General features: G+C 41.5%; 1 protein-coding gene across 2 annotated transcripts in view; it reads right to left on the reverse strand.

The window, feature by feature from the left end:
- Window positions 1–220: 220 nt before the first annotated feature.
- The window catches only part of nes (nestin), an 88,004-nt gene continuing 75,880 nt past the window's right edge, over window positions 221–12,344 (reverse strand). The window contains exons 2-5 of one of the 2 annotated variants that reach the window (XM_067600464.1): window positions 9,496–10,692; window positions 7,984–8,108; window positions 4,523–4,596; window positions 221–3,850 (exon numbers count right to left, since the gene is read on the reverse strand). In XM_067600464.1, coding sequence (XP_067456565.1) covers window positions 921–3,850; window positions 4,523–4,596; window positions 7,984–8,108; window positions 9,496–10,326 — 3,960 coding nt within the window. In that variant the 5' untranslated portion in view covers window positions 10,327–10,692 and the 3' untranslated portion in view covers window positions 221–920. The remainder of the gene's footprint in view (window positions 3,851–4,522; window positions 4,597–7,983; window positions 8,109–9,495; window positions 10,693–12,344) is intronic. The other variant, XM_067600465.1, reaches the window with a different exon arrangement.

The raw sequence follows: 12,344 nt of genomic DNA on the forward strand, positions 1-12,344 counted from the left end.
TTGGTGATCAGTAGCGTCTAAATGTGTTTCATTCAGCTTTTCAGCTTTCCAGAAAATAAAAAAATAGTCCAATGGTTTGTATGAATACAAACAAAATGTATTTGCTAAATATCTGTTGACATCTACTTTAGTAAAGTCAGTTTAATGAGGCATTAAATGCATGTATGAGGTGACACTGTGCAAGATAATAAAACAAATGTTCAAACAAAGAGACAGAGGATATCATGAATCTACATGGTTTTATTTGGAGCTGTAAATGTACCGCAGCGAAATTGAACTTTATGAATGGAAATAAAGAGTCAAACTGATGTGCTTCATACAGACCAACCAAATACAAACATAACATAGTTTGCTTATCCAAATCAGGTCATCTGTTACAGCTTTAACAACCTTTTACAACCAACCATTCATTCTATATGTGTAAAACATGCAAAAGTAGGTCAGTTGTCCAGCAGAAACACTAGCTGTCTGTCTGATACACTGTGAAACAGCAGCTCTACAAGGAATCCTACCCTCCTGGTCTCATTGATTTCCATCAGTGAGTAAAATCAGATTAGGCAGTGATCAATGATACGTTGACTTTCAAATGACATTCTTTGTTCTGTCTTCATGCTGTTCCCTCATGCAGAAATGCTGAACCTTCTTCCATTACATGCACACTGAAAGACTGAAATGTCTTAATAATTAGAATAGAGCGGGAAAAAAGTTTCATCAAATATGTCAGTTTACGGAAATGAAGCAATTGCTCAGTATCTGTATAGATAGAATTGGCACATTGGTGGTTAGCGTCACTGGGGTGCGCACCTAGGCACAAATTTGGCTTTCATAGTAAATACATATTACAGCAAAATCTAATTTTCATCTGACTAACGCTGATGAGGTCTAAACTGATTTAAGTATACCCCTCGCTACTTTTATACTTATTCCTCCACAGATGACCAGGATTCACCCTCAACTTCAGACTCCTCAGACTGGATCATCTCACCCTCAACTTTTCCAAATAACACCTGCTTCACCTCCGAATGCATCTGCTCCTGTTCTTTCTTAGGTACCGGGGCTTTAGATGAGTCAATATCCAACCTGAACTTCCCATTTACCACATTTGAATTTTCTGAATTCCCCCAAACTAGGCGGTCATCAAACCCTAGATTCTTATTGGTTTGCTCAGCTGCTTCATTACAGGCATCATCTGGTTGAAAAGTGGCGCCGGTCTCCAGGGAGGACACCCAGAAGTCATTATTCACACCAGAGCTGAAGAAACCATGCAGGCCGCTGTCTTTGCCATTTGTTTTCAAAATTTCCGTTGAGTCCTTCACCACAAAGATGTCATTTTCCTCAGGTACACTGTCAGGGGAAGTCTCAAGGGGCTCCTCTTTAGGTGTCATGGCACCCTCATCAGTGCTTCCATCATCATGAAGATAACTTTCAGCTGATTCCAGCACATTATCATATTTTTCGTCATTTTCATTCTGATCTCTGACTTCAAAGTCCTCGCTTGGGTTCTCTAGGACTTCCCATTCAGTTGTTTCTGGAACTTCAGGATGTGCCTGACAGTCTGCAACATCCTCCATTTCGTGTTCTTGAGACACACTGGATGCTTCTACAGGTGTAGCCTCTTCCACATCAGTGGGGACAGTCGCATCCTGCAGATTTTCTTGATCTGCTGTTAGATGTAGCGTGGACTTTGAGTCCTCTGAGTTGTTTATTTCCTCCATATCAGGCCTGCTGATGAAGTCACTAAATATAGACTGATCTTCTGTTATATCAGCATGTGTCACCATGGACACATTGTGTTCATCCTCTCCCTCTCTTTTTTCTGGGGCATCTATAGCTTCTTGATCTTCATTGTGGACCTCCTCATCAGCCAGAGTGTCTGTTTGAGGCACTACCACTGACAAATCACTGAAATATAGGTTCTCATCAGTTTGATTGATAATTGCAGTAGAAGATGCAAGTCCATGGTTTACTGTCACATCAGGCTCTGTACAGGAAGACATGTCTTCCATTTTTGTTTTGCCAGCCTCCTCTTGCTCTGTCATTTCCTTGAGGAATTCGTCCTCCTCACTCTCATCGTCCTGCTGCTGTGCAAAGTGAACAGCGTAGCTGTCTGTTGATAGGTTTTCCAATTCCTGTTCCACAAGTCTGTCTGTCTCCAACTCCTCATCATAGTCTACATATGAGGGTACCACAGGTTTGGCAAGTTCCTCAGTTTCTTCATCCGAATGTCCCTCACTGACTTTCTTGATCATTTCTTCTGTATTTTCATCATCATTCACCGGTGTAGCATTCTCACTCAAAGTCATACCATGGCCAACATCCCTGTCCTCAGTATGAGTGTATCCCAGATCATATTCATCATCCAATGCTTCTCCTTCAGCTTCTTCGCACAGGTCTTCCATGGTTCCAAATTTCTTTGACTTTCCTTCACTCCACGTTCCAGTTCCCGTCTCTACAACCTTCTTTTCTTGTTCACCTTCACTGGACTCGCTCTCATCCATGTGTGACGCCTGAGTATTGGCGTCAGTCTCGTCGCTCTTGTATCGAATCAAAGGACGAGTGTCAGCAAGAGTGTTGTCCAGAGCATAGCTGTCACTCTCCAGCTCGGTCTTCCATGACACTGAGACATTTTGAGAATCCTCCTCTTCATCGTTTTCTTCTTCTTCTTCGTTGTCAGAAAGTGGTGAATGCTCTTTTCCTAACACAGCATGCTGTCTGTCCATCAGTGAAGATGCTATGTTGTCATCTTGCTGTACATCAGTGGCAAAATCCTGCCTTGTGTCTTTCTTATTACGCTCTTCTTCTCTTACTGATATGTCCTCCTCTGGTTCAGCATGTTGTTGTTTTGTTTCATCCTTTTTTATGTCATCATCCGTCTTCAGATCAACCTTCCTTTCCATCACACTATCCCATGTATCCATCTCCTCTCCATCGGGGTACAACTTATCCTCAACCTCCATCTCATTAGTTCCTATCATGGAACAGCTTATTTCTCGCCTTATCTCAACTGCATCCTCCTTTAAGACGTTTTCATCTCGGCTGAAGTCTGTCACTTGATTAAACATGCTTTCTTCAGGCTCACATTCAGATATTGGGCTGCTTGTTCTTGATTCAAAGGTTGGTTCAAGTACTGCCTCTGTTTCAGAATCCGAGGTTTCCTCTTTCATATGCTCTACCTCTTTGCCTATACACTCTTTCTCTACCCATGCATCAATTGGAGCATGTGGCTGTTCCAATTCTTGACCTTCAGCTGACATTTTGTAAGGTACACCATTATCAGGTTCATCTAAGAAACTGCAGGGCTCCTCTGTCGTCACCCCTTGGTATGGTGCAATGTTGAGTGTTGTAAATTGATGTTGAGTAATTTCATCATTGACGTGCAGCTTGTTGCTGAGGCCAGACTCAACCTGATAACTGACAACTGACTCTACTGGTTTTTCCTCAGGAGGTTCAACACCAACATTGTTCCAATCCTTTTTCCCTTCTTGGTCCACAAATATTGTTTCATTAGGAGCCTCCTGCTCATTAGGAGGTGAAAGAGGTTCAGCATAGGTTACTTTCTCATGAACTTCCTGTGGTCTGAAATTTTCAATTGCTCCATCCTGCAGTATTTTTGGATAAGGGGTTTCCCATGTTGATGACTTTGTTGTGTCATCATCTGCATGTTTTTTCGAAACCTGGGGAGTTTCAGTGAAGGTTACAGGTTTTCGACCCCAGACTGATACAGCATTTCTTGCCGTTGCTTTCGATCTTCCTGTTAAGCCATAGACAGATGAGAAGGAAGTGGTGTTGTGGCGAGCAGGCAGCTGGGTCTGGTAATTCTCTTTAAGTCCCTGAGGACTGAAAACTGCATCTGTGGAGGACAAGAGCAGAGCTCATGAATACACAATGAACTGAGCCACTGTAATAATTATGACCTGCATTGATGTCTCTTGAACACATTTACTTCAAATGAAACCAACATGTTATTTAGAACAATTCTGCCAAAAAAAAACTGTATCCTAAGATATTTGATATCTGCACAGAAAGCTGACTAGTATTTCAAATCATCTCTAGTAATCTTAACCTGTCAGAGATACTGAACCTGCCTCCCCAAAGCATTATTAGACCATATGTTCTCAATGGAGGTTGGACACTAATGGGGAGATATTGATTGTCATTTCCTTTCTCCGTTGTCTAAGTTACTGGAAAGCAAAGCCATACGGCTGAATAACCTTTGGGGACTGTCTTAGGTGGCTTGCATTACAGGACCCAAAGTGCCTAGCTCAGCCCCCTTGGCCAAGCTCCCCCTACCACTCCCCAGTTAGACTAATGCTATTACAAATTCTATCAAACGTGTCCCCCACTCCAAGGGGCTTTTAGTTAGACTAAGTGAAGTTACAGCCTCACAAAGGGGGAGTATTAATGTAACAGGGAGAGTGGAGACAAAGGAGAAGATTTATGCGACATATTAGGGTTGCAGCAGTGAAGTCTCTGACATGGTGATGTTGAATGGTGATGTATGAATACAGTTTACTTTCATTACCTGTGATGGAAATGTTTCTTGGCTGATTTAACAAAGAGATGTCTCCCCTAAAGCTTTCACTGTCCAGCAAAGCTCTGTCAAGACAGACAAAAAGAGAAACAAGTTACATTCTGAAGTTGCACAGCTTTTAAAAGACAAAACATGTTTTTGGTTTAAGAGGAGCCGTAAATGGGTGAATGCTGACATGATGCTGCTCAGAGTGGTGGGTGGGAAGAAGAGCGAAGGGTGACTTTTGTTGCTCTTAAGCAGCAGGAACAGACTGAGATCTGTTGATATGGTAATGAAGGAAAGGCCCTGCCATTGAGGAGCCATCTGCAGCACACAAACCTCTGCACACACACACAACATCCACACACATAATGACAGCAGATATTATGAGCAGCCCATGCAGCACTAATATCAATGTCTCCATTCACACATGTTGACCACACCAGTCTTCCTTCAATCACATATTCTTATAATTAGCTTCATATCTATCAGATTAACTCATTTTTTGTTTGCACTTCTCTACAAGACCATGTTTGATTTAAATAATAAAGATAATACAACACACCTCGGTAGAACAACAGTTTCATGTACCGAAAATGACATTGAAACTTGTCCTCTAGTTTTGTCCTCCCCCTTCATCTCCACTCTGCTGTTATTCTAGACTCCCATAGCTCATAAATTGGTAGCTTCTCACTGAAGGGTGAAGGTCAATATTTTGAGGAGGAGGGGGGGGAGAAGGAGAAAGGAGACGCCACTATAGAGCTCCATAATGGATAAATCACTGTGTCCAAGACAACAGAGGCTGCTGTTTCAGTGTGGTGACCTTTAGTCCAGACGGCTGCACCCGTGGTGGACAGCTTTTTATTCGTCAGCTTCTCTCACCGATGGAAGGGTGATCCTCTGTGCCGTTTCTGAGCAGCAGCGTTTGAATAGGTTTATCTCACCATCTAAATCAGAGTTGACATGCTAGTGATGATAGCTCAGCTGGATTTATTTGGAGGTTTCATCCAGCTTGTTTTTAACGATTTGTTAACATTCTAAAATAATATTTGATATTTTATAATCAGTTTGGGCAACAAAAACTTGTCTATACTGCTTACTGATCATTTGGATATTTCCAGTCAGGACCACATGGATATGTGGAACAATATCAGATCCTGCAGCATGCAACCTTCATGCAACTTATTTGAATGCAAAAATCTGATTCCAATATCATTTCTGTTAAAGGAACACAGCAAATCAGTCCATATCCATTACGTGTTTAGCCTAGCTGAGCAATCAAACACTAGAAACAAGGAGACATTGATAGCCTTCTTCAAAAGTTGCAACTCTTATTTATAAGTAGCATCCTGATACTTTGGAAGCAGGTTGTAACTAACAATGATTTTCAGTATCAATCAATCTGCTGGTTGTTTTCTCAATGAATTGTTTAGTCTATAAAATGTAATAAAAAATATCCAACACAGTTTTCTAAAGCAAAAGGTGCTGTTCTTAAAAGTAGACTCACAGTCCAAAAGCCAAAGTGAAATATAATGCAAACAAATGATTAATCGATTATCAATCGACCAATCATTTCAGCTCTTGTTACCAATACATCTATAAAATCAGCTGGAAAGTGTAAAACGTCAACATATAAAGTTTTAACTAAACTTCCCCATTTAAGGGGGAAATAGAGCTTAAGGTACATAGTTTTGCAATCATCTGATACAGTTGTTGTAACTTTGGTGTCACAGCAGCCGCAGCTTAGTTAAGCTCTGTGTTTGAGAGAGCAAAAATCAATAGCTATTACAATATGAGCAACAATTTGGAGCTTAGCGTGGCCAATTACCATGTGAGCACAACCATAATATTAATAATTTTCTTCATATGTTCCTCATAATGATAATAAAAACAAAGGATGTTTGAAAATTGGATTAGGGGAACACATGACTTGACATTCTGAGTGAGGAGGCTTCTTGCAAACCTCAATATGTGGTTTGTTGCATTTGCCTTTCAACATGTTGAAATCAACATTAAATGCAACATTTATCTCACACTTTTCTAACATCAAGGTTAGTTCCTTAGATCAGTCCCCTCGCTGAAGTTCTTTCACTTTTCAATGTGACTAACACTCCATAAAAGCCATCAGTCAACGTCAACACAAAGGCTGACTTCTAAAACAGAAAACTTATCTCTTTAAATACTCCATCTGCTGTTTCATTTTAAATGACAGTATTCAAAACAATAGTCATATCATAATAGCTCTGTTTTTTACCCATTGATCATTGGAAATGATAGAACGGAATACAAAGCTGACATGTTAGTAGACGCTCGATATCTGAATAAATCAAACAACAAACTCTACACGTGTTTCCCTCAGGATGTCTTGGAAAAAATGTGAAAAGTGAATATTTACATTAATGACAATCTACTCTGCTCTGATTTTAGGGCAACAGTTAAACTGTGACACAGTAAAGTAATTCAATGCAAGGTGAACATCTTGCAAACATGTCGAAAATCTGATGCGGTGACTTCAGTTTGCAGAAACACGACAATCCAAATGAAGGTAAATCCAGACTTGATAAGACTCTGATAAGACTACTATTGAAATAACCACTATGTGAATAGTTAATACTAATCAATGTCATATTATAATATCTTTTGATACATCTTTATTTATCAGGCATCACTACTGAGATATTTTTGTTTGTTTGTTGTGTTACGAGGGCACAGGTTCTGTATTCCTGTCATTTCCTGGATACATTTGAACTCTGAACAGTTTTCCTTCCTTGCAGTTCAGCCTTTGGCCTCTTTAGAGCAGTTAAAGCTAAGATCCTGAAACTGAGGCTTGTCACGGTTTAGCGAATAAAAGCAGCATATGACTTCCTTTCTACAAAAAGGTTTAAACATTTTTTAAGAGTATACAGTATATTGCAAACATATGACACATAACTGCTCCTAAAATTGCAAACTGTTGTTTTACATCTCTGTTTATTTACTGAATTAACTGACTTAATACAATATGTTAATTAGTCCACTTTAGAGATGGTGGGGGTGCTTTTAGACTTTGGACAGAGCCAGACTAGCTGTTTCCCCTGCTTACAGTCCTTATGACCTGTCTTCAGCTCCATGTTTAACACACACACAAGAGATAATACTTTGGAGTGAAATCTTGAACACATTTTCTCAGTATTGATCAGTGATTGATCAGCCCTGGATCAATACATGTAATTCTAAGTGCTCTGAAAGCACAGAAATTGCGACTTCTTTCTGTAATTTGTTCTTTTTTTATCCTCGTTGTTTAATCTCTACCCTGCTTCTCGGGTAGATTAGATTAGACTTCCCAGCATGAAGGTATACAAAATGATTGATGGTCCTTTATCTCTATTCTTGGTTTTTCTCTCAAGCATTTAGTGACAAATGTCTTTATTCAAGGTGCCCTGAAGCAGATCGTATTTCAATGACATGTGAAAGCAGCTGACAGTGCAGTTTACCTGTATGTGGAGACCTCCAGGCCCAGAGACATCTTCAGCTGCAGCAGGCCTCGGTTCTTCAGGAGGAGTTGATCAATCTGCTGGCCCAGCTCCTCTTTCTCCACCTCCAGGCCCTCCAAGTGATCCTGCCAAAACAGGAAGTGAGGCAGGAAAAGGAAGAGGTTAAAAAAAGGTTTCAAAGCATTCACAAGGAGTAGTATACTAAGTAGAGAATAAACATTTCAGCCCTGTTTGTGCTACAGTATGTAGAGTTCTCTGGGTTATTTCGTTTAAATGTACTGATCCGGTGAGGGGTTTCGCTGAACAGTAACGCTGTTACAGTCTAGTTTCATAGGTTCATATTTTTAGGTTTTTACATGTCATCCTTTGTTACATGTTACAGTCTGTTAGCCTTGCAAATTATTACAGTCCAGGAAACTGTGTTGCCAGTTGTTGAGACCCACTCATGTAGAAAGCAGAATTGTTCCAAAAAGCGCTTGATTTGGGTACATCACCTCTAAGACCTCACTGTGACCCAGAACTAATCCCAAAAACCCCATAATATGTAGTTCCCCAGCCCTTTTCAGACCCCAATGTTTCCAGTCCATTAGAATATTAAATATGCATACCGAGGAGGGAAAGCCCCTGAGGGAAAAACTCACAAGTGTTTCTTAAGCCTTCAGTCGGACATCTGGCATGTTGCCTTTAACATTGACCAGTAAATTAGATTTTAAAAAGTTGTGTATAAGTTCATAAGAGTGAGAACAAAAAGATCCACTGGTGATCGAATATTTGACCTTTAACGATCTCACCAGTCATGTGTAAATGTCATGCAGTAGTAGATGTGTCTAATTTCTGTTTTGCCTCACTGACCATGGTGGTGTAGACTCTGATTATCAACTGTTCGCATTCTCCTGTGGTTTGTCACCACATTATTTTAGACGGTGTCTATTTGCGTCATGTGAGAGAAAGTTGCTAAACACTGTGACCGATTGTTTCATGAGCAACAGCGGATGAACTTGTGGGGGTGGTTTTACCAAGTCATTGTCTTATTTGGGTTTTTTTTTTTTTGTTTTACAGAAGCTGTGAAAGATCCAACTATTTTTAAAATCTATCTCCTCTGACGTTATTATGCCACATATGTTTAAATAACAAGTTAATTTGAATGCTCAAATTCTCATTTAATAAATCGATCAGTCGACTGAATCAATTGTGATCAAATGAAGCAATCAATCAACTTTAGAGTTTTCTTGCCTTTCTCCCCTTCACATCCCTGTATAAATATATCTTTGGGTATTATTGGTGCAAGACACCACTGTGGGCTCTGATCAGCTGTGATGAGGATTTGTCATTTTTTTTTTACATTTTATAGAGAAAACAGTTCATCCAATATTCAATAGCTCAATCTATAAAGAAAATATTTGTTAGTTGTAGCCTTTGTTTACTGCCAAAGACAGAGTTAAAGTACAGGACCCAAGATTTGAATCTGATAAAGAATGTGATCTGTAGCAGGTAAGTATGTTCTGCTCTCACCTGGAGCTGCTGGATCTCCTGGCTGTATTTGTCTCTCTGTTGGGATGCAGTCTTCTCCAGATGCAGCCTGACATCTTGGGCTGAGGCGATCTCCTTCTCCAGGGCTTGGAGTTTTAGCTGGCTCTCACTCTTCTCCTGGCCCACTTGCATCAAACGGCTTCTGGTCTGGTTGAGCGACTCCTCTAGCCGAGCTAACTGACCCTCATAGGCCTCTGCTGTCTGCTGCCATGCCCTGCTGACCCTCTGGGAGTACTCCTGCTCCAGCTGTTGGAGGTTTGGTGTCAGGATGCCCCTTTGAGCCAATGTGGGTGGCACTGTGGCTCTGGAATGGGTAATTTTGGCCTCCAAATGGGCCACATTGTCCTGGTGGGTTTGAATTAGGAGCCTCATCTCATGTTCCAGCTGACTGACCTTCTGCTTGAGCCAGATCTGTGCCCGGTGCTCCTCTTCTAGCTCTTTCCTGCTTTGCTCCAGCTTTTTATTAGCCTCCACCTGGGCCTGAGCCTCCTTCTGCCTATGAAAGTCCAGGGCTTGGAGCTCCTCAGTCAGCTTGCTAACCTCCAGCTCTGTGTAGACCCGGTCCTTCCAGGCTGCATCCACCTCCCGTCTCGCCTGACGCAGCTCTTCCTCAAGACCCCTCCTGCGCGTCGAGGCTCCGTTATTGCTGTGTCTCAGAGCTTGGATCTCCTTTGCAAGCAGCGCATTTTCCTCCTCCAGGAGTTTGACCCGGCTCAAGTAGGTCTCCAGGCGTTGGTTCAGGTTCAGCATCTGATGCTTCTCCTCACCCAGGTGGCTGTGGTGGAAGGGTCTATGCCCACTGTGGAGCTCCATGTCTGTGTTAGATAAGAGAGATTTGGCAAACCGAGGCCTCACTCAGAGGTACACTGATTATGATTTGGCAGCCAACTGTATCTCTGTGTCCAGACCCGAGTTCTGGTCTGTGTGTGAGGTTTTTTTGTGTGAGTGAAGCTCCTCTGAGGATCTGGTAGTCTGACTGCCAGCAAGAGGCTTTCATACTAGAGTTAATGAAGGGGCTGGGCAGATGGACAATAGGGGAGGAGGGATTTTGAGGGAGGAGACTGGAGGCTACAGAGGGAGGGGAGAGGAGATGAGGAAGGACGGATGGAGAGGGAGAGAGTGGGATGAGAGAGAGAGAGAGAGAGTGGAGAATGGTGAGGGGGAGAGACGGAGGGGGGGCTGGAAGAGATGGGAAAGGGCAGAGAGAGGCAGTGAGGTAATCTCTAAGATTAACTCTTTCACCACTGCCACTTTTCCAGGGGAAAATCCTCTGCTGAACAGAAAGTGGGATGCATTTCACATAAGCGTCATTAACAGGAAACGCAGGGAAACAACACATCATAGAGCCACATTTAACAGATTGACAGTGAATTTCGGCAAGTCAGAGTCAACAAGCAACAAGAGCTTTAGATATCAATACAGATCTCAACAGTAAAAGGCCACATTTTCAGACCCAAAGGCAATTCAAAGTGCTTTATTTAATGCCTTAAAACATCAGATTACAGCAATATTTTATGCTGAATGCAAAAATGCAAAATAAAAGGATAGAAACCATTTTAAATCATATGAAAAAGGTGTGTGTAGTTGCCTAGAGGTTTAAAATGCTGAACATGTAACTGCAACATCTCTGTATCTGTCCAGGGATCTTTGTTATATATCATCAATCCTCTCTAGACCCTCATTTCTTGTCATCGTCTACTACTGGTTCAATCACATCACAAAAATACCTGAATAAATACTTTAAAAAAATGCTGCTTCTCCGGTGTTTCATTTGGATTCTGGGAATGGCAAGCAGACCACTACCTGATGAGGCCATGAGGGCTCCAATGATAAAAGAAAAAGATGTATTTTGATCCCAAACGAATGAGAGATTTATAGACAAACTGGAAGACAGTGCACAGAAACCTGAGAGTTGATGTGAAGTGATCCGTTTTGTTTGTCATGTTGTTTGGACTCTAGCACCAGCATTCTTGAGCTAAATTTGTCCCACATTTTTTATTTGTGTGTGTGTGTGTGTGTTTTTGAGTAGCCTGATGGAAATGAAACATGGATGTATTATAAGAGCTGGATACCAGACCATAAATGGTGCCCATTCAGTGCAATAAGAATTGCTCGGGTGGCGCATACGCAAAAAAAAAAAAAAGTTTCTACCTCCCGGGTTTGCTTCCACGTTGTGTGGCCCACTGAATATACGCAGTAGTGTTTCCCCCGCTGGCCCCGCCCACAAGCTCCCGCTCAACCCATAGACTTTACATTGTGATGATATCACAGATTTTTATATCACTTTTCTCAGCTCGAGTAAAGTTTTACGAATATAAAACCTCCATGGATCAAAAATTCATTATGGAAAGAGTCATAATTGACCTGGTTTGCAGTTCGAGGTGTCAACAGTTTTACAGACGTCTCTTTTACAGTGGTGGTTTATGGGGCAAATGTATTTTGGGCTGCAGGGGGATTTTTCGCTGCAATACCGCGAGTGACCACTGGAAGAAACTGGCTGCAAGGCCAAGCAGCTGAGCCCTGTCCAGCTCTTATTACACATCCATGAAATGAAAGCGTGGACAAGGACAAGTGAAACTAACCACAGAATTGAGAAAACTCATCTACTAAACCAGTTACATTACATCACGGTTTCGAACATCCTCTTGCTGAAAGAAAAACAAAAAGGTCTTCTACTGAAATGACATGAGAAAAGAAGCAACCTTTTTCCTGTAACCTAAGCACGTGTGTTTTTGGAAACAATTGTCACTTTAGTTGCTCTACATTATTAAAATTTTGGTCATAAAGTCCAGCAGCTTCATTCTAGCTGCACTCATAACTTCCTTCTGCAT

This window comes from Thunnus thynnus, chromosome 10 (assembly GCF_963924715.1).
Source record: "Thunnus thynnus chromosome 10, fThuThy2.1, whole genome shotgun sequence".
Taxonomy (NCBI): Eukaryota; Metazoa; Chordata; class Actinopteri; order Scombriformes; family Scombridae; genus Thunnus; species Thunnus thynnus.